This window comes from Culex quinquefasciatus, chromosome 2 (assembly GCF_015732765.1).
Source record: "Culex quinquefasciatus strain JHB chromosome 2, VPISU_Cqui_1.0_pri_paternal, whole genome shotgun sequence".
NCBI lineage: Eukaryota > Metazoa > Arthropoda > Insecta > Diptera > Culicidae > Culex > Culex quinquefasciatus.
In genome coordinates, this window is record NC_051862.1 from 155747114 (window position 1) to 155770396 (window position 23283).

The 23283-nt window shown below is 39.0% G+C and overlaps 1 protein-coding gene across 1 annotated transcript; it reads left to right on the forward strand.

Moving 5' to 3' along the window:
• Positions 1-1878: 1878 nt before the first annotated feature.
• On the forward strand, positions 1879-23242 carry LOC6050509 (wee1-like protein kinase). Its single transcript, XM_038253589.1, has 4 exons — positions 1879-2337; positions 10377-11993; positions 12060-12202; positions 21671-23242. Coding segments are annotated over exons 1-4 (1953 nt in total). The 5' UTR covers positions 1879-2335; the 3' UTR covers positions 21862-23242.
• The last annotated feature ends 41 nt before the right edge of the window (positions 23243-23283 follow it).

Here is a 23283-nt window from a genome sequence, read left to right on the forward strand (position 1 = left end):
ATGGGAGAATTTTTTAAACTTTTTTAGTGTTTTTTTCGATGAAAAATACGTTTTTTCGGAATTCTGATTACGCCATCAAATCGGGCGTCTAATTTTAAATAAAAGTCCCTTTGACACCAAATTTCTATCTCATCACCGTTTCAGGCTGCAAATTATTGAAAAACACTTCTTTTTTCGCATGTTCAAAAATGGACGGGGTCGTACCGCCCCTCCGTCACGAGATATCAAAAAACGGACCTCGGATTCGTGATCAGGGACAAAAGTTACCCCTTAGGACAAAGTTTCACGCAAATCGAAGAGGGGTCGGGGCAACTTTTACTGATTTCGTGTGAGTTGGTAGAAAATTACCCAAATCTAAGATGGCGGCCAAAAATGTGATAATGAAATATTGAAAAAAAATATTTTTTTTATTTTACAGGCAATCAAACATTCAAATTTGACTAAAATGGGGTCGCAGAACTCGAATTTGAAATTAAATGTAAGACAGTAAAAATGCGATTTTTGTTCGCAATTCGATTATCCGAAGTCCCATACAAACCTCGGATAATCGAGTCTTGACTGTTTAGGAAAAGCGTGGCAAAAAAGGTGAGGGGGAGGTAAATTTTGGCTGATTTTAGCGTGACGTAGTTTATGAAAGAAGTCCGACAAATAAGTAAGTGTTAGTACGAGCTCAAATATGTTTTTATTATATTGAGAATACAGTCCAGACTCGATTATCCGAAGTTCGATTATTTGAAGTCCCATACAAACCCTTACGAATCACGAACAAAGACATTTTTTCTTATTTTTTTTAATTTTCTTGTTTTTAACATCAAATTTATATTCTGCTACCCGATTTCAGTCAAATTTGAATGTTTTATTGCTGTTAAAATTACTTAATGGTTTCTTTCAATATTTCATCACCGCCATTTTAGCCGCCATCTTGAATTTACAAATTTTAAATCATATAAGAGCAATCAGATATAAGACAACGACAAAAAATTGTTTTTGTGATTCGACTATCCGATTTTTTTCCGAGGACTTCGGATAATCGATTCTGGACTGTATTTGGATATGTAAATAAAATATTTTCAAAGACCCAAAATATTAATTTGTAGAGATTTGTGCATAAAATGAGTTGATAAATCAATCTAAGGAATCATAAATCGATTGCCACAATATCACATCACTTCGTTGACAAAATTGTCCCATATTTGGGAAAAATACTCATCAACAGAAATCTCGCGTGAAGACGAAGATTAAAAAAAGTAATTGCACAGAAATTGATTCAAATTTCATTATGTCTGCCCTCACCATCAACACGTGTTCTTCTCGAGCTTCAAAAATTTGAATTTATCCCACGCGCTTCACTCTCCCAAACGCCAAAATGCACGCAACCGGCACAACCAGCGCCGTTGGTACCAGGCTTCTCGGTTCGGCCGCCAGAGGCAGCACCGCTGCCTGACGGTTTGAACTTCCGGTCAAATCAAAACACGCTCACGCACACACCCTCAAACATAGTGCAAAACAACTTCAAACTGGACCAGTGCTGCCAGTTTCACTGCCGATTGAGGGGTGTTAAATTTGTTTGGTATTTTCGGAAGTTGTTTTCTGAGGATTTTTTGAGTAAAATTTTACAAAAATGAACAGAATTTTACTAAAAAAAATTTATTAGTGCAAATCAGTTGAAATTCTGTTGAAATTGGGTGGATTTCGCTATATTCTGTTGAGAATTTAATTTCCAACTCGCAATCCCGTTCTGGCATCACTTCCGTTGACATCAGCCCTCTGCCGGCTCGCGAACCAAACAACTAGAGAGAAAACAAGAAAGAACGCGTCATCTGGCCGGAGAGCGAGCGAAAAGGAAGGAGTGAAGAAAACACACCAACCGAACTCACGCACACAAACAAACAAATTTCAACTTCAACTTCAAACGGACGTTTTTTTTCGGCTGCCCGTCAAATTGCAGCTGCCTGGTTCTAAAATCGCAGAATTTACCCGTTAAAAGTGATCGCAAGTGCTCGAAACCCACGTCGGAACGTGTCCGCGAGTGTCGTGCGTCGGGGAAAAGTGAAGTTTGGCCGGAAGTGCGAAGCAATCGGTGGGAAAAAGTGACCTTAAATTTCGAACCCGGTGGTTGTTTTCGTTTGTGAAGGGGAGTGTGTACGTGTGCGTGTGTGTGGCCTTGCCAAACGGCTTGCCCTCTCCTGTGAAGCGATTTTTGCGTTGCCTGCTGCGCGGCGGCCTAAATTTTGACGGTTGCTCTGCTGCGATATGTTTGTTTGGTTGGGCGAATTCCGCAAGTTTTAGAAAGTGAAGAGTTATTGGAATTTTAAAGTGAGCTGGTTGCGGATTCATGTGAGTATAAATTAAATTTGTGGCTTAGGTTGAACCTATTTTTTGTGTCGGTCTGTTTCGCATAAAACAGGTAATTTTCATGTTGTAACAAGTTTGAAGCATTCAACAATTTCAATTTCAATGGTTAAACTATTAAAACCAGAAATCTGTAAGTGTTAATAGAATGATTTTTAACGTTAAATATAACTTTCCAACTAGTTAGACTTTTAAGCATTTTTTTGTGATAACAGGCTGTTTATTGTAATTTTAATTGTATTTGGCTACGATATCCTGTTAGTCAGCCTTTTTTCAGGGCAAGTTGGTGCACAAAAATTTTTAAATTTTAAAATTTTAATTTCGAGGCTAATTATGTAGTGTAAATTTTTCGTAAACTGAAAAAATCCTTGACCTGGTGCACAGCTTATCCTAAAAAATATGAAACTTGCATTAACAAGCTTCAATGAAAAAAAAAAAAAAAAAATCCGGTACTTTATATCGAAATTTGTCAATAATATTCTAAGATCTGATAAAAAGTTGTAAACTAACAGGCTTTCGTAACAAATCTAGAGTTTTTTTTGAAAAGGTCCTATAAACAAAATTTTCAATTTTTGCTTTTTAGGTGTTTTTAGAACCGCCTTGAGTCAGGGGTATTCAAAAACACCCAAAAAGCAAAAAGTGAAAATTTTGTTTATAGGACCTTTTCAAAAAAAAAAAAAAAACTCGAGAAATAAACAATCAATTACAAAAAAATAAATAAAAATTACAAGATTTTTTAATCAACCATTTTTTTAAAAGAACAGCTGAGCAATTCTCTACGAAATCGGCATTTTTTTAATTTTATTTTTTGTATTTTTTAATCCGGCTGAAACTTTTTTGGTGCTTTCGGTGAGCCTAAAGAAGCAATTTTGCATCATTAGTTTGTCCATATAATTTTCCATAAATTCAAAAATCTTTATCTTTTGAAGGATTTTTTTGATCGATTTGGTGCCTTCGGCAAAGTTGTAGGAATGGATAAGAACTACACTGAAAAAAATGATACACAGTACAAAAATTTGTGGTTTTTAATTTGACTTTTCGTCACTTAAACTTGATTTGCAAAAAAAAACACTATTTTTATTTTTTTTTTATTTTCTGATGGTGTTCAGGGGACATTAAATGCCAACTTTTCAGAAATTTCCAGAATGTGCAATAAATCTTTGACTGAGTTATGAACTGTTGAATCAATACTAATTTTTTCAAAAAATACATATGTTTTCAAGTTTTTATCTAATTCCATGTGCCTTTAAAAAAAATATCAGGCCAGTTTTCGAACAAGTACTGTTTCTTGAGACCAAAAGTCAAAAATTGGTCAAAAATGTCATAAAACAATTATGCGTAAAACGGCCGAAAATATTTCCCAAATCTAACATTGTTTTAACAGTTAAACAATTGGGGGAAATGTTGAAAGTTTGATAAAGAAAAAAATATATCAAAATTTCAAATTGAATACATAAATCGTACCTTCGAGTAAGACGTTATCCAAACAGACTTCAACAAATTTGCAAATAGGAGAGGCATGCCCAATTTATCCAAAAAATAATAAAATTTGACAAAAAAATTATTTTGATTACATAAAAGTTGTTAAGGACCAAGATTTAAATTCAATACTGTGTAACATGTATATCCAGAGTTTTTTTTTATTAGGTCCTATAAACATATGAAAGACAATAGCTTATAGGTCCTTTTCAAAAAAAACTCTGGATATTTACAATCAAATATATCAATAACGGACGATCTTAGACACACACGAGCTTTCCAGAAAAATAAAACTGCTTTCACCAACATAATGTAAGCACACGGCGCCAAGCTTTCAACTTCAACACTAACATTAATGAGGTACCATTGCACGGTGATAAAACCAAACAAACAAACAAAAAGACAGCGAACCGAAATCTCTCTCACTTCAACCAAATATCGTCCAACGTCTCGTCCCTCAACTCTTCGGCGGGCATCGCCTTCAGCGTGCGCAACGTCTCCATGTAAAACGTGAGCTCGGACACGACCGTCCCGTGCTGCGGCCCCCCGTTGTTGGTGATGTTGTTCCGCAGCAGCTGTTCCCGCAGCTTGTCCTTGAAGTTCTTGTGCACCACCCGGTAGATGGTGGCGACCTGCTTCTCCGGCAGAATCGACGCGATCGCCTCGTGCAGCTTCACGAACTGGCGGCTGATGTTGCGGAACGATTGGGACGGGACGGGCGGTCGAGCGTCCCAGTTGGCCATCTGGCCGGTGACGAGGTCGCACACGATGGCAAGCACCTTGTTTTCTATTTCTTTGACGTGCGAGCCAAAGTCCTTCTCGATCGAGTCGTACCCGGTGAGGATGGTGGAGGTGCCGCCGTTCGGTTCGAGCGATTGGAAGTGGTGCTTGACGTGGGGAAGAAGCCACAGGACTAGCTGGAGGGCGCGCGAAACGAGGGCCAGGTTGCCGCTGGTGATGGTTTTGAGGCCGGCCACGTGCAGGGCGCCGGCGCCGAGGACCAGCTGGCAAGAGCGCGAATTGAACGTGCGAAGGAGGTCGATTACGTTGCGGGCGAGTTGGGGTGCGATGACTGGCAATTGGGAGGCACAGCGGCAGTACTCGCTGACGATTTGAACTAGGAGCAGAGCGGCACCGACCAGGGCGAATGGTTCGCCGTCTATGATGAGTACCGCTTGCGGGGGTGGAGGTTGAATGGGAGTTCCGTTCTGCTGGATGGTTTTGCTCCACAGGAAGTTGCCCTTGGAGATGTGCTCGACCATCTTTTGGAACTCGGCGGGGACTTCCGCTTGCTTCCACCGTTCGCTGTCCAGCAGCAGGGCCAGTTTGGACTTTCGTTCCGCGTGGAACTTTTGAGCATAGCGCGTGCCCTGAACCCTCAACGCCAACTTCAACGGGGCACTTTGAATGCCACAAACGCGCTCGCAACCGTCGCTGAACCGGTCAACGATCTCCGTCAGCTTCGCAATCTGATCCGCACTAACCGTACTCCGCTCCAGGCTTTGGTTCGACACCAAATTCGCGCACCTCTCGTGGCAATAATTACAAACACTTTGGAGCAAACTCGCTAACCTTGCCATCGCCACGTCGTAATCTTCCGCACTCAAAAACGCTTCCGTGTCCATAAACGACACGTCGTCCGTAATCTTCCCCGCGCTGGCGTCCGCCGTCTGCTGCATCACGTCGTGCACGGCTCGAACTCGCTGCAACAGCTTCAACAGCGTGCCCGTGGCCGATTCCAGCAGCACGATCCACTCGGCAAGCGACAAACTCTGCGCCTCCTCCCCGGCCCCCGTCAAACACACCTCAGCATCGCTCGACGCAATCACCTCAATGACCAACTGCTTCACGATCGCCCGCACCGTCGTGATCGCTTCCTCCTTGTACGTGTCTATGAAATCCAAGTTGCGCTTCCTCAGCAGACCAGAAATAATACAAATCAACTTGTCCTCCTCGAGGACCTTCTCCGGCACCTCCCCAAACGGTCGGTTCAAATCGGCCGTCGCGTACCGCTCAAAGTCCGTCGTCAACATCTTGTCGATCAACCGCTCCATTTCACTCAACTGCGACGGCAAGTGCCGAAAACAGTGCACCCCCACCAACTCCTGGCTCAGAATCTCCTGCGTCGTCCCGATCAAATCCAGCGCCGCCACGTAGTCCTGTGTGCTCAACAACAGCTGGATCATCGGCTGCGTCTGGTGCACCGTCGACATTAGCTTCAACCGCTCGAGTACGATGTTCCGATTGGACCGGATTCGCTCCAAACTGATGATCTGCAGCGATTCCCGCACCATCGTGTCGTCGATCTGCTTGAGGCGCGATCGCAACCGGGACACGTGCGTCGCCGCCTCCCGCATCTGCTCCATGATGGCGTCCTGCGAGGTCATCGCGTGGAAGAAGGCGGAGGATTTCTCGGCGACCTAGAAGAAAAACCCTTTTTGTTAACCTATTTCGTCTAAAGCGGAGTACGGAGATCGGAAGGAACGCAGTTGAAAATCAAAATGTCGAAAAAAAGTGAATTAAATAACTGAAAAATTCCAATAATTATATAATTAAAAATTTCCGAAAATTAAGATAAACGGAAATCTAAAATTGAAAAAAACTTGAATTCTAAAATTTAAATTATGAAATTCTAAAAAAAAAATCCAAAATTTCAATTTCAATTCCTTTGATTCTCAAATTCATCTGTCCAAAAATTCCTACATTTTAAAAATCTGAAATTGTAAATCCTCAAAATCTAAAAAAATCTAAAATTCTAAAATTCTTTAATTTTTATTTTTTTTTGATTTTCAAGTTTCTCAATTCTTAAATTCTCAAATCCTTAAATCCTTAAATTCCTAAATTCTTAAATTCTTAAATTTTTAAATTCTAAAATTCTGAAATTCTTAAATTATAAATTCTTAAATTCTTAAATTCTTAAATTCTTAAATTCTTAAATTCTTAAATTCTTAAATTCTTAAATTCTTAAATTCTTAAATCTTAAATTCTTAAATTCTTAAATTCTTAAATTCTTAAATTCTTAAATTCTTAAATTCTTAAATTCTTAAATTCTTAAATTCTTTAATTCTTTAATTCTTTAATTCTTTAATTCTTTAATTCTTTAATTCTTAAATTCTTTAATTCTTAAATTCTTAAATTCTTAAATTCTTAAATTCTTAAATTCTTAAATTCTTAAATTCTTTAATTCTTTAATTCTTTAATTCTTTAATTCTTTAATTCTTTAATTCTTTAATTCTTTAATTCTTTAATTCTTTAATTCTTAAATTCTTAAATTCTTAAATTCTTAAATTCTTAAATTCTTAAATTCTTAAATTCTTAAATTCCTAAATTCTTAAATTCTTAAATTCTTGAATTCATAAGTTCTTAAATTCTTAAATTTTTTTTTTTTTTTTTTTATTCTCAGCTTATTTTTATTAGGTCCGTTTAGGTACTATGACCAGGTTAGGACCGAGGAACGGTTCAAAATAATTTAGAGTACATTACAAAAATATGTTCATTTTCCTCCATATTTGCCAAGCATGTAGCTAACAAGTCTTAATTGGTCTACGCGGGTCTTGCAGGTCTGGAACCTGGCGCTGTATTCGTTGAAAATGTGCCACAGCTCAGTTGAACTGTAGAGCACCTCCTCTCGTTCCGCCGTAGGGGTGGCACCGGCGCCGGCGCCGGTATTTTCTTGACTGCTTCCTGCGGGTCGAGGGCGATCCTTAGATTTTACGTCCGAAACTGCGCCCGGCAGCGGAGGGAACTCCGCCGGCGTGAACGCTGGAACTGCTGGACTCTGCTTCTCCGCCTTCCTTGCCGGCGGTTTTGGTTGCGACGCCTGCTGGCGCCTCCGGATGAAGTCCGCTCGCTTGGGGCAGCTGCGGTCCGTGGCTTCGTGGGCTCCAGAGCAGTTGGCACACCGCTTCGGCTCAGCTTCTTGGATTTTGCACTCGTCCGTCTTGTTGGTATATTGGTCACACAAATTTTTCAACTTTATTTTTCGATGTAAAATTGAATTTTCAATCAAACAGTTAAAATTTAAAATCAAGTCTAACATTTCAAAAGGGCTAAACATTAAATATTATGTCCTTTTGAAACATTAGTCTTGATCTAAAAAACAAAATATTGTTTTTGAAAAGATCGGAAAATTTTACGAATGTTTCATATTTTAACATTGACAATGTTAACAAAAAACAAACAATGATGATACAATGATTGTAAATCGGACCATTAGTTGCTGAGATATTGACGTTAGTAAATTGTGGTTGAGACTTAGAAAACATCAGTTTTCCTGTTTTTAAATCTTTGCATGGCAATATCTAAGCAACTAAAGGTCATATTAACAAACTTCAAAAAAGCAAAATATAGAGAATTTTCTCAGCCTTTCAAAAATTTTTTTTTTCAAAAGTGGGCAAACATTGGCACTGATAACAAAAAGAATAACTGGGACTATTTTCAAAAAAAAAAAAAAAAAATTAGCCAAAAGTGGCAATAACTTGATAACGGTGAAATCTATCAAAATTTCACTAATGCACTTTTTGATTGCAAATTCGATATTACATCTAAAAATGAAGTTGACTAAATTTGTGCGGCCAATATTTCAATTTTTTGAACAGTATTGATTCAAAAATTCATAACTCAGTCAAAGATTTTTTGCACATTCTGGAAATTTCTGAAAAGTTGGCATTTTATGTCCCCTAAAACATACCAGAAAATAAAAAATTAAAAAATAGTGCTTTTTTGCAAATCAAGTTTTTACTAAAAAGTAATATTCAAAATCACCATTTTTTTACCGTGTCTCATTTTTTCAGTGTAGTCCTTATCCATACCTACAACTTTGCCGAAGACACCAAATCGATCAAAAAAATCCTTCAAAAGATAGAGATTTTTGAATTTTCATACATCATTTTTGTATGGACAGCTGCCAAATTTGTATGGAAAATGATATGGACAAACTAATGATGCAAAATGGCTTCTTTGGGCAAACCGAAGGCACCAAAAAAGTTTCAGCCGGATTAAAAAATACAAAATTAATCGAATGGCCGAAATCTCAGAGAATTGCTCAGCTTATAATTCTTGAAATAATGAAAAAAAAAACTCACAAAAATATTGCAACAAGCAAGAATATTTTCTTGAAAAACTCACAAAATATTTCAGAGGTCGAAATTAAAAAAAAATTGCTTTTGTAAGAAAGAACGGAAAAACTCACAAAATTTTAGGTCAATCAAGAACAGGTTTAAAAAAAAATAATGAAATACTCACGAAATATTTTTAAAATCGGACTTTTTTTTTAAGAACTGGTCATGTTAAAAAATAGAATAGGTTATTTTCAAAGAATGTAAAATAAATCAAATTATTTTTAGAAATCACTTTTTTTTTTTGCATTCGACCTTTTGTCGCACATCCCTTTAATGTTTGTCAAGTGTTTTTTTATTGTTTTTAAGAAAATGTAAGCCAATCATAAAACCATTAACTAATATTACAACCTTTTCATGAAAAATTCAATTCGTATTTCTTTTAGTTTAAATTTCTTGATTTCACTTTAGGCAATCCGGGCTCAAAGATTCTTGTCTTAACTGATCTTGAAATGCAAATAAATATAATAAAACTTTATTAAAGAACTGTTTTTTGTTCACAAACTGATAAAATTATGAAAAAACAATTTTGCAATTCCGCTGTGAAACTGTCAACTTTTCCTGTCCTTCTGAAGAAATGAAACGGCCTACTTTTTCCTACCAAAAATAACAATCGAATAGCAACACTTTTCAAAATAAATGCTGAAAAGTTCTACTTTTCAGCACTGAAATGGGTGCTGAAAAGTTGAACTTTTCAGCACTTGTTTCGAAAAGTAACACTTTTCAACATTTGTTTTGATTTAAACGATTTATTGACAAAATACATGAAAATTTGGCTTAAAATTTCACTCAATGGGTGTTTTTCGGAATTACAAAAAATGTTGTATGGAACACATTGCAAAACTTGATTTTTTCAACACTCGTCGTATTCATCCAACTTGGTGAACCTCGTTGGATAAATGTACGACACGTGCTGAAAAAATCCTCTTTTTGCAACTTGTTGCATAAACTACTATTTCAAACACATTTTTCAAAAGAATTTTTTACAGGAATGGTTTGGTTTAAATTTCTAGAAAAGTATTTTTTGTGGTTTGCTTTTGTTCTTTTTTTGGTTCTTCAACGTCGAAAATTTTGAACAGGGACCATCTATAAATCACGTGGATACATATTTTTAATATTCCAAAATACCATATTTTTAAAATACGGTATTGTTCGTCAATATTGGAGGTCATAAAACTTTGAGTATTTAAAAAAAAACACTAATAAAGGTTAAATGCATATACAATTTTGCTTATTATAAAAATGGGGTATTTTCGAAAAAAATACGGAATATTGTTTTTTTAGGTGCTTTGAAATTTAATAACCGTGGACAATTGCCCATACAAAAACAAAAAAATGAAGATAAATCGAGAGTAAATAAATTAGTCAGTAGAGGGTTAACATCAATCTTCTTACATTCTCCCCTTCTTCTCCTTCCCCTCCACACAGGTCGATGGATACCTACACGGAGAGCAGCGGAGTGGACTCATCGCCGGACATGAACTCTAGCGTGGAACTGCCCTCGCCACCGGACGCACGGTGCGTCGTAATGCCGCGCAAGCTCACGTTCGGCCTGTCGCCAGACGGTAACAGCAACGGCGGCTGTGGCAACACTGCCGACTACCGGCGCGCCGGCCTCACCGTCAGCCCGCGGAAGCAACCCTCGGTTTCACCACCCTACCGGAAGGTCCGAGCGCTGCGACTGTTCGACTCGCCGGCCACACCCAAGACGATTCTGCAGAAGAGCAAGTTCGGGAAGGCGCTTGGCGCTGCCGGGGGTGGGGATGTGTTGGCCAAACCGATCGACGGGACGACGACGGGGTCGTTGATTTGCGAGAAGCCTCGGGCGGTGCCGTTGCATCGGAATTACGAGAATGTGCTGCCACCGGCCAATGTGAACCCGTTCACGCCGCCGGGCATGTTTATGCGGACGAAGAAGCGGACGCGGTCCGGCCAGGACAACAACAATGACAACGGGCTGAACGTGAGCCTGCCGGTGGCGTTCGCCTGCAACAGGATCAATCAGCAGCAGCCGACGGCGGCGGTGGCCGCGGCACCACATCGGGCTAGCTTTGGCCACTTTGGCCAGGTGCAGAAACCCCCGGCGGCGAGTGGTGGCGGTGACGTTCTGAAACCACTCGAGGACGATTACGGAGAAGTTCGACAGGCTCCGAAGCGATTGGCCCTGCAAGATTCGAACATTTCCCGGTACGAGAAGGAGTTCGTCGAGTTGTCGCTGCTGGGCGTTGGCGAGTTTGGGTTGGTCTATCAGTGCCTGAACCGGTTGGACGGATGCGTGTACGCGATCAAGAAGAGCATCAAACCGGTCGCCGGGAGTTCGTTCGAGAAGACGGCTCTCAACGAAGTGTACGCCCACGCCGTTCTCGGCAAGCATGACAACGTCGTCCGCTACTACTCTGCCTGGGCGGAAAACAACCACATGCTCATCCAGAACGAGTTCTGCAACGGCGGAAGTCTGCAGACGCTGCTGCAGGAGCGCCCCCTCAAAGAATCCGAACTCCGCACGCTGCTCCTCCACATCGCCGAAGGGCTCAAGTACATCCATTCCAACGATCTCGTCCACATGGACCTGAAGGCCGGCAACATCTTCCTCACCAAAGTGCCAATCCGTCCGGCGTACTCGTCCTCCTCGTCAACCTCCTCCGCCGCCCATCACCCGGACGCCGCCGACGACGGCTTCGAGGACATCTTCGACGACCTCGAGAACGAGTTCGTCATCACGTACAAAATCGGCGACCTCGGCCACGTCACGTCCGTCAACGACCCCCAGGTCGAGGAAGGCGACTGCCGCTACCTGCCGAACGAGATCCTCCAGGAGGACTTCTCGAACCTGCCCAAGGCGGACATCTTCTCGCTCGGAATCACCCTGTACGAGGCGGCCGGCGGCGGTCCGCTGCCCAAGAACGGCGACCAGTGGCACCTGCTGCGGAAGGGCAGCTTCCCGGACGTGCCCACGCTCAGCCGGGAGTTCAACGAGCTGATCAAGCTGATGATGCACCCCGACCCGGAGAAGCGACCGTCCTCGACGACCATCTTCAACCATGCGTAAGTTGTGACGCCCCCCACGGGTAGAGTTAGAACCAAATTTAATCAATGCTTATCTTTAAACAGGGTGCTCTCGCCGATCGACTCCAAAACGAAGGCTCAACTCTGCCTCGAGCTCAGCATGGAGCGGCAGAAGAACGAGGTGCTGCTGCGGAAGCTCAAGGAGCAGAGCAAGATGCTCAAGTCGTACGAGCAGGCGCAGACGCCAAGTAAGTAGAGTTGGTTTTTCGTTTTGTTTATGTTGTGTTTTATTGCTGAGAAGAAGAATGTCTGGAAGCGATCGATTTTGCTATGTGAACCTAAATTTAATTTTGTATTTTATGAATTTTGAGCGTACCTTATATGGAAGGTATTGAATAAATGAAGTGGTCTTCAATCTTAATTTAAAACAATCTCTTATTACTTATATCCGAGCTTTGGACTTAACGAGGGTTATGATTTGAAATATTGGAAGAAATTGAGGAAAAGTCTTTGTACCGTCATCAGGGGTGACATTGGGTCTGGGGGGGGGGTGAGATTGGGTCATACAAAAATGCAGAAATTTGTATGATCCAATCTCACCCCCCAGACCTTGAAGACGGTACACAACTACTGATCTTATCTGAAATATCAAGCAAAACAATGTAAACGGGCTAATGTGGATTTGTAAACAAGCAGCCTATTATGCTCTTGTTTAATGTAAACATTCACTGACGTGAGAAGAATAGATTGCTTGTTTGCAAATAAACATTGGTTTGTTTACATTGCTCCACACTATGTATTGGAGCGGCGGAAATACACACGAGCTGGGGAGTAGGTGGTGGCCAGTCAACGACAGAATGTTCCGGTTGAGAATCAAGAGCCGATCCTGCAACATGAGCATTTTTTTTTTTTTTAATTTATATTTATTCAGTTTTTCTTTTCCATGTACATTCATTCAGTTAAAATATTATTGAGTGTCCAATCTCAATTGATGACTTTTCACCTCAATTTTAAATACTAGCAACTTTCATTTATTCATGAAATATTGTAGCTTTCGCTATTCAGTGATTTCAAATGTAGGAGGTCCTACATGTACAAAAGGGAAAAGGGATACCTTAAAACTAACTTATAAACTATATAAAGAGCGGATCAATGCAGCTGAAGACTGCAATGATTTTTGTCGAAATGCATTAATTATCTTATTGGACATAACATCCAAAGTGTCAACTTCGGCTAATTGATGAAGTTCACTGGTGCTGAACCAGGGAGGAAGTTTCAGAATCATTTTCAGAATTTTGTTCTGAATCCTCTGAAGTTTTTTCTTCCTGGTTAAACAACAGCTTGTCCAGATCGGCACAGCATAAAGCATGGCAGGTCTAAAAATTTGTTTATAAATTAACAGTTTATTCTTGAGACAAAGTCTAGAATTCCTGTTTATAAGTGGATACAAACATTTAATATATTTGTTACATTTAACCTGGATACTTTCAATGTGATCCTTGTAAGTAAGGTTTTTGTCAAAAGCAAGTCCAAGATATTTCACTTGATCCTCAAATAAGAATTGAAAATATCCAAGCTTTTTTGTAATCTTCTTGTGATGACACGAAGGCTTCTACCTTTGGCGGAGATGCTTGTATCATCAGCAAAAAGTGATTTCTGACATCCTGGGGGCAAATCAGGCAAGTCAGAAGTAAAAATATTGTATAAAATTGGACCCAATATGCATCCTTGAGGGACGCCAGCACGTACAGGTAGTTGATCAGATTTGCTATTCTGATAACATACCTGCAGAGTACGATCCGTCAAATAATTTTGAATAATTTTCACGATATAAATCGGAAAATTAAACCTTTTCAATTTCGCAATCAAACCTTTATGCCAAACACTGTCAAATGCTTTTTCTATGTCTAGAAGAGCAGCGCCAGTAGAATAGCCCTCAGATTTGTTGCTTCGAATTAAATTTGAAACTCTCAACAACTGAAGAGTAGTTGAATGCCCAAGGCGAAATCCAAACTGCTCATCAGCGAAAATTGAATTTTCATTAATGTGCGTCATCATTCTATTAAGAATTATTCTTTCGAATAATTTACTAATAGATGAAAGCAAACTAATGGGCCAAGTATCGTGATCAACTGTACCTGGTTCATCTCGAGAGAGGATCGACAACGCCGTATGAGCTGAAAGCAGTTCGGGCAATTTTCAACATCATCGTGACTTGGGAACGTTATCGCCCAGTGCACCGTGACGTGACGCAATGTTCGAACTGCTTGCAGTTTGGACATGGTGAAAGGAACTGTTTCATCAAGAGTCGTTGTGCAACCTGCGGAGGTGAGCACAAAACTCAAGCTTGCGAAACAATCAACGAGAACATCGAAGCGAAATGCTTCAATTGCGGCGGCGACCATTCTACCAAGAATCGGAGCTGCCCAAAACGTGCTGAGTTTGTAAAAATTCGGCAGCAAGCGACGACGAGGCACCAACCAAATCGTCGCAAAACACCACCAGCATACACGGACGTGGATTTTCCTGCTTTGGCGTCACCAGGAGCAGGATCTGTTCGAGTGGTTCCAAATCTGCAGCCATTGCCGTTGAATCAGCGGCAAAGAGTTGCAGAGAATACAACACCTCCAGGCTTCAGTCAGCAACCGAGGGAAAACCTACCAGCATCAACGGATGAAGGCAGTAGTGACCTGTTTTCACCACAAGAACTTTTGAACATTTTCATCGAGATGACAACAACACTGCGTGGTTGCAAAACTCGCCAGGAACAAGTAAGAACGCTTGGAGCATTCATCTTAAAATACAGTTCGTAGTTTACTCGTTCTAATGATTTTGAATATTTCAATGAATTTATTTTTTTTTAGTTTTAAGTTAGAATTAGTTGTTAAAGTGATTTTTTTTTCTTTTTTACCCAAATGTATTCGATTCAATGCAATGATGTAAAACAATTTGAAGTAAATAAAATAAATGTGATCAGTTAATAATAAAACGAAAAATACAACAAAGATGAAGAGCATTAGGCCATACCACTTAGCATGTAAAAGAAATGTAATTATTATAAGAAAGTTCAATAAAGACATATTTAATTTAAAAAAAAAAAAAAAAAAAAAAAAAAAAAAAAACTAATGGGCCGATAGCTTGAAGCTTCGGCAGGATTTTTGTCCGGTTTCAAAATCGGAACTACTTTGGCATTTTTCCAACTACTGGGAAAATATGCCAAATCAAAACATTTGTTGCAAATTTTGACCAAGCTACTTAAAGTTGCTTCTGGTAATTTTTTAATTAAAATGTAAAAAATGCCATCCTCACCAGGGGCTTTCATATTTTTAAACTTTTTGATAATAGATTTTATTTCATTCAGATCCGTATTAAAAACTTCATCTGATGAAAATTCTTGTTCAACAATATTCTGAAATTCTATTGAAATTTGATCTTCAATAGGACTCAAAACATTTAAGTTGAAATTATGGGCACTCTCAAACTGCCGAGCAAGTTTTTGAGCTTTCTCCCCATTAGTTAATAGAATATTATCACCATCTTTTAAAGAAGGGATTGGTTTTTGAGGTTTCTTAAGAACCTTTGAAAGTTTCCAAAAAGGTTTGGAATAAGGTTTAATTTGTTCGACATCTCTTGCGAACTTTTCATTTCGCAGGAGAGTGAATCTGTGGTCAATAACCTTTTGCAAATCTTTTGAATTCGCTTCAGTGCAGGATCACGAGAACGTTGATACTGTCTTCGGCGAACATTTTCAGACGAATCAGAAGCTGAAGATCGTCATCAATAATGGGAGAATCAAATTTGACTTGAACTTTAGGAATAGCAATATTCCTAGCATCCAAAATTGCATTAGTTAAAGATTCCAAGGCTGAATCAATATCAGCTTTGGTTTCTAAAACAAAATCATGATTTAAATTATTCTCAATATGATGCTGATACCTGTCCCAATTAGCTTTGTGATAATTAAACACAGAACTATTGGGTCTGGTAACTGCTTCATGAGAAAGTGAAAATGTTACTGGAAGGTGATCAGAATCAAAATCAGCATGAGTCACTAAAGGACCACAATACTGACTTTGATTTGTCAAAACCAAATCAATTGTTGATGGATTTCTAACAGAAGAAAAGCAAGTTGGCCCATTCGGGTATAAAACCGAATAAAGACCAGAAGTGCAATCTCTGAATAGAATTTTACCATTGGAATTTACTTTTGAATTATTCCAAGATTGGTGTTTGGCATTAAAATCGCCGATGATCAAAAATCGAGATCTATGCCGAGTAAGTTTATTCAAATCCCCTTTGAAATAATTTTTATTTTCCCCAGTGCATTGGAAAGGCAAATATGCAGCTGCAATCATAATTTTTCCAAAAGAAGTTTCAAGTTCAATGCCCAAACTTTCAATAACTTTTAACTTAAAGTCACGTAACGTACTATAAGTCATACTACGGTGGATAACTATTGCAACTCCACCGCCATTTCGATTCATTCTGTTATTGGTTATAACTTTATAATCTGGATCACTTTTCAAATAAGTGCCAGTTTTTAAAAATGTTTCGGTTATAACAGCAACATGCACGTTATGAACTCGTAAAAAGTTGAAAAATTCATTTTCTTTCGCTTTTAAAGAGCGAGCATTAAAATTCATAATATTGATGGAATTACTTAGATCCATGATTAAACTTCAGGGTAAGAACAACATCATTCGCAAATTTTAATCCAATCTGGATAGCTTCCATCATGGATGTAGCATTACTCATTGTTTGAATCAAACCAAACAGTGAGTTTTGCAAAAAGTCATTTTTCAAACGTAACATCGCCGAGATCAGAAGATCCCAAAGCGTTGCCAGCAGAAAAATTTTCAAATGAAATTTGAGGTACCTGCCCAATTTGAAAATTGGTAGAGGATTTAAAATTCGTGGATGAACCCGAACCCGAAACGACGTTGGCATAAGAAATGCCATTGCTGTTACCTAACTTTTCCACGGTAGGGGTATTGTTCGAGTGAGACAGCACGAACGTTTGATTTAAAGATGCAGGTACAACCTGACTTTGAGAAAATTTCGGTTTGGATTTTGGCTGATGCTTAGCACGAGAATCCAAAACCTTTTTTCTGATGGGACAATCCCAGAAATTTGATTTGTGATTTCCACCACAATTTGCACATTTAAATTGGGTGATTTCTTTCACGGGACAATTGTCCTTGTCGTGAGAAGAATCCCCGCAAACCATGCATTTTGGAACCATGGCGCAATGATCAGTACCGTGACCGAATGCCTGGCAACGCCGGCACTGGGTCAGATTCTGGCCATTACCGCCATGTTTCTTAAAATGCTCCCACTTTACCCGTACATGGAACAAAAACTGAACTTTGTCCAAAAGTTTCAAATTGTTGATTTCATTTCTGTTGAAATGAATCAGATAAAATTGTGAAGTCAAACCAAAGCGAGAAATATTCCCGTTTGATTTTTTCTTCATTGGTATTACTTGGGATGGGGCAAAGCCAAGCAACACCTTAAGTTCGTTTTTGATCTCATCCACCGACAAGTCGTTGGAGAGACCTTTCAGGACCGCTTTGAATGGACGAGCATTCTTGGTCTCATACGTGTAGAAATTGTGTTTGTGGTTTTTCAAATAACCAACAAAAGTTTGGTGATCTTGTAAAGATTCCGTCAACAAGCGACATTCTCCTCTTCGGCCAAGCTGAAACGAAACCTTCAAATTGCAAGTTTCCTTGCAATTCTTCAGTTGCGTTCGAAAGCTGGCCAAATCGGAGACGGAAGTCACTACAATTGGCGGAGCCTTTACTCGTTTCTCGACGGCAGAAGGCTCAGTACGAGGAGAAGGATCCTTGTCAACAGTTTCGGATAAAACACCGAAACCGTTTGCCAATGGAATTGGAGGATTGACCTCACTTTCAGAATCAGAATCAGACCTCGGATGAGGCTGTTTTCTTTTTCTGTTTCCGTTAGCCGGTTTAGCGTTCAAACGCTTCACCGACGTAACGATCAAATCTTCAGAAGATTTGCGTTTACCTTTGTTTTGACGCATTTTCCAAGCAAAGTTCTCTTAAAAAGATGGCTTCGTTTGTAAAATACAACAAAATTTCAGGTGGGGTTAGTCTTGAAAAGACTGTTTAGAATTTGGGAAAGTAACTCAGGTAGTCTTTAAAAAGACTGTGAATTTTGTTTGAAATAACTCTGAGCTTAGGTAGTAAAAAATACCGCAGCTCTAGTGTCCGTTCACCACGAAGGTTCGCAAGACACTGATGCAACATGAGCATCAGTAACGTGCACAGATGACAAGGACGCTTTCTACGAGCTTCTTGACCACATGAAGTGTCCAAAACACGGCGACTAAAACGTCCAAGTTGGCCAGAAGATGGAGTTTAGACCGGTTATTAGAAGGTTCAGCGCTTACCAGCAGACGAATAAGTAAACCTGAAGATCACCAAACGACACGGAGACACAAATCAACCATGGTCTCATTGATGGTCGGCTCTTCTCGGACATAATCGACGTCAGAACCTACATCGGGTACGTGGACCGAGTTCGACGGAACAGCTGGCGATTGTGGACGAGAAGACAGCAGCGCAAGACAAAAAGTCATACAAACAGTTACAAAGACAGCAAACCCATCTTTCCGGAATAAAAAGCGCCGTTGGGAAGAACTGGAATGCCAGGACATGGAACGGCTGTATCGCTCCAACGAAACGCGCAAGTTCTACAAAGGTGGAAGCAGCATTTCGACGAGCACCTGAACTGCCCAGAGGCGGAGTACCAGGGCGACGGGAGAAACGACGTCAGCGGTATGGTTTGGTGGGGACGAGCCAGCTCCCCCGATGAGGGAAGTTAAGGATACCATCAAGGCGTCATCCATAAAGTATGTCACGCTAAAATTGGCCAAAATTAACCCCCCCTCCCCCCTATGTCACACTTTGTCACGCTGGCTCCAACCCCCCTTCGAAAAGTACGTCACATTCTGTTGACCCCCGCCAAATTGATTTTTTGAATAATTATTACATGATTTATGAATAGGATTATTTGTAAATTCGGAGTTCCATCGAGAAAGTTATTAATTTTTACAGGTTGTTTTTAGATTTGTATTTTTATTTAGTTGAATGTTGTAGAAATAGCCATCAACAGTTTTTTTTTAAATCTAATGATTTAAGCATATTAAATCTATCATCACTCTATTTCTTAATGTCTTGTGTCGTGTTTGATTTATGAGTAAATTTTATCAAAAAAAAACTTTTTTTAGATATATTCTTTGACTGAATTTTCAGTATTCAGGAAATAGTCTAGCGTGACGTCACGGTCTCATGGACCCCCCCTCTCCCCCTTGTCACACTTTGTCACGCTTGCGACAACCCCCCCCCCCTCCCCCCCTAGAGCGTGACGTACTTTATGGATGACGCCCAAGAAGCTGAAGATCAACAAAGCAGCTGGGAAGGATGGTATCGGTGCGGTGCTCATCAAGATGGTCCCGGATAAGCTGCAACAGCAGATTCCCAAGATCTGGGACACAGAACAGCTACCGGAGGAGTGGAAAGAGAGAGTTATTTGCCCGATCTTCAAGTTGGAATGGGGGAACTGCCGTGCCATCACAATTCTCAACACGACCTACAAAGTGCTATCCCAGATCAACTTCTGGCGTCTGCCATTCGCATTGTTTTGCCTTCCCATCCATAAAATCACTGGAAAAATGGATTTTGTGGTTAGACCTCCTAGATACATAGATTTGTGATTTTTTTGTCAAATAGTCGAGAAAAGTCGGGAATCCCAATCATACTTGTTTGAAAATTGTTTTCTAACTCTTGAATAATGTTGTCAAATTTTGTACAATTTTCAAATTAAGTTCACTCAATTTTTCATAAATAACCTATTTTAAATTTAAGGTTCCTTTCACTATTTCAATCTATTTTAGAATTTAAAAATTCTAATAAATATTAAATGCATTTATTACAAATTTTAATAATATTTTTTTATGAATCAGCATATTTTTAACTATTTTTTGTTAATCAAATCTTTCTCAAAATGTTTCTCAAGAAATGTTTTTTTCTGTTATTCAAAATGGCGGCAAAAATTTCTGGGTGGCCACACAAGTCGGGAAAGTCGGGAATTTGCCAGAATCCGCAAAAAAAAATCGAGAAAAAGTCGGGAATTTGTGATTTTTGTCAAACAGTTCGGAAAAGTCGGGAATCCCAAGCATACTTGTTTGAAAATTATTTTCTAACTCTTGAATAGTTTTGTCAAACTTTGTACAATTTTCAAAATAAATTCACTTAATTTTTAATTAGTAACTTACTTTAAATTTAAGGTTCATTTCACTATTTCAATCTATTTTAGAATGATAAAGCCATTTAAGACATTAAAAATTCTAATAAATCATGTATTTTATTAAAAATCTAAAACAGGGAAATTCGTGCACAATTTCGAATCGCCTGACACCCCTATTGCAAATTATGATAATTTGAGTATTTTCGAAAAAATACGGTATTTTGTGAAAATTTTACTATTTAACAAAAAACTTCAATAAAATTGAAAAAAACATTCAAATTTCTAGAAAATTTTAGTATTTTCGAGAAATATGGCATTTTATTTAAAAAAATAGTATTTTACAAAAAAAAACTGTATTAAATGTGAAAAAGCATACGAAATTTCGTTTCGTTTGATCATATGGGTATCAAATCATGAAAATTTTGGTATTTTCGAAAAAAAATACGGTATTTTGTGTTTATTTTTCAGTACAGTCCAGACTCGATAATCCAGCGTTCGATTATCCTAAGGTTTGTATGGGACTTCGGATAATCAACAAAAACAAAAACGCGAACAAAAATTTTTTTCTCGTTTTTTTATTTTCTTACTTTTAACATCAAATTTAAGCTGTGCGACCCCACTTTAGCAAAATTTGAATGGTTGATTGCCTATTAAACCAAAAAAATCATTTTTTTTAATATTTCATCTCCACCGAATTTTAAAATTCTAAATCACACATCTAATCATATTAAAGCTCTACAATCAAAAATAAGACAACGAAAAAAAAATGTATTTTCGTTTATCCGAAGCGAAATTTTGCCAAGGCCTTCGGATAATCGAGTCTGGACTGTATTTATGCTTTGGAACTTACTATATAATCAAAAAACATATTCTAAGTGAAAGCATTTTTGTATGGCGATTTGTATGGAAAATATAAGTCCACTAAATCTGTAACAAAAGGCACTGAATCCTTAAATCAGCACTAAATTTAGACCTATAGGTTTTCCCTCTGAGAATTTTGGCTCCAGCGTCGAGTCAATCTGGCTCGTATTTTTAACGTTGTATAGAGTTATCTACGTGCGCATGTATTGCGTGTACGTACACGAAAAAGATTGAGGTTAAATTTTGTACCGGCCAGCAAAACAAATGGCGTGCTAGTGTGCGTGAGAGCGGGCTTAGATAACTCTATATGGGCACTAAGTCTGATATATGGGTCACCAAATAGCACTAAACGAGCACTTTTCTGCTCTTTGATTTGTCTGCCTTTTGATTTGTCTGATCTTTGACTTATTCTGCCATTTGACTTTCTGTTATGTGAATTTTGCCATTTGGCTTTCTGCCGAATAATTTTCTGTCAATTGACCGAACTTGAAGGTGGATTAAGCAATCTTTTTATGTTTAAATCAAAATCTATTTAAACTTCCAACCGTTACTAATTGCCCTTTTCCTCTCCCCTCTTCCAGTTGGCCGCAAGTGCCGCGGGGTTAACTCAACCGGCGGCGGCACCACCACCGTCACAACGACGACCGTCTCGAGCCGCGATCTGACCGTGTCGGACCGCAAGCTACGCTCGTACTCGCGCAAGAAGCGCCTCGGCAGCCTGATGACGACGCGGCGCGGCATCCGGGACAACAGCAAGGGCAAGGAGTATTAAGGGGAAAATCTTTTCGGACGTTGTTTACTCTTTTTTTTATATTTTTGAAGCACTTTTTTTCGGTTGTTTAGTTTTTTTCGGTCGTCGAAGCAGCAGCACTATTAATTTCTTTTACTAACGTCACTTTACCTTTATTTTTCGATACTCGTTTAATTTCTAAATTTTTAACTCTTTTTTCGCTTTTAAATCATTAATTCCCTTTTTCTTTTTGTTTAAACTAATTGAACTCTCCGCTACGCGTTAGGATTACCTGAAAAATTGCACCCATCTAAAAGTAAAAAAAAAAAACAAAGTGTTTCAAAGTTACATTCGTTTTGTTTTCGGAAAAAAAAAGTTAAGAAAAAAAAGTTGAACTAAAGCTAAAAGTTTAAATTGTAAGTGTTCGAATTGTTTTCAAAGAAAAAGATAAGAAGAAGAAAAATACGAACAGAAGCTGTGACTCGTTGTTAAGAGAGAGAGAAGAGAAAAAAGAACGCGTGCCTTTCACCCGCAGATGAAAACATCAATGTGTTACAAATTATACTCCGCTGCACGGTTAATTCTTCGCCTCTTTTTTTTAGGGCGAAGAAAAGCGCAGCGTTCCAAACCCTAATTGTGATTGTTGATATGAGAGAGAGAGAGAGAAGATATCCCATCGAATGAGAGAGAAAGAGAGAGAAAAAAGTTTCGAAACAGGATAGACTTTAGAGATTAGGATTAGTGTAAGAGGCACACTCACGCAAAGGTCGCCTTTATAGATTCCAAAAAGAGAAAGAGAGAGAGAAGGAAGCAAGAATTTAAAACGAGGATGAAAAGTCCAAAGTTGTGTGAAAACAAACGAAAGAAAAAATAATTTGTGATCTAAACTGTAAGCGCAAACAAAGGCGAAAACCGATCTGTATCTGTCCAAATAAAAAGCAAACAAAACTAGCTAAGATAGAATGTGAGCAAATAGAGCAAGATTTAAGCACCTTTTATTGTAATGAAAGCAACAAAAGAAAAAGAAAAAACATACATTCAAAGAGAGATGTCTTCTAGGTTCGTAGTTTTAAGCAGCAAACTAGTAACGTGTAAATAATCCATTAAGTTTCTTCCACTCCAGGTTAGCGTGTAGGGAATGTGGCGCCGCGCTGCGGCGATCGAACCCCGCTCGTGGATTCTCGCCGCTCGCGTGCGCCACTTATTTTTAACTGTCTCGCCAATAATGCCATAGAACAGAGAAAAGGTAGTCGTTCCGCTTTTCTAGCTTTTAAGAAAAACTCTCAGAAAGAAAATGTTCCCAAATAAAGGTATATTTTTGTATAAGTGATCCCCCCACCCATCCCCCACAACCCCCTCTAAGATTAACCAAAACTATTGTAAACCCCGCCCCCCGTCGTCGCAAGACGAAAAGAGAAAAAAAGATTTTAAATAAAGAGAATATTCAAACCAGAAAAAAACAAA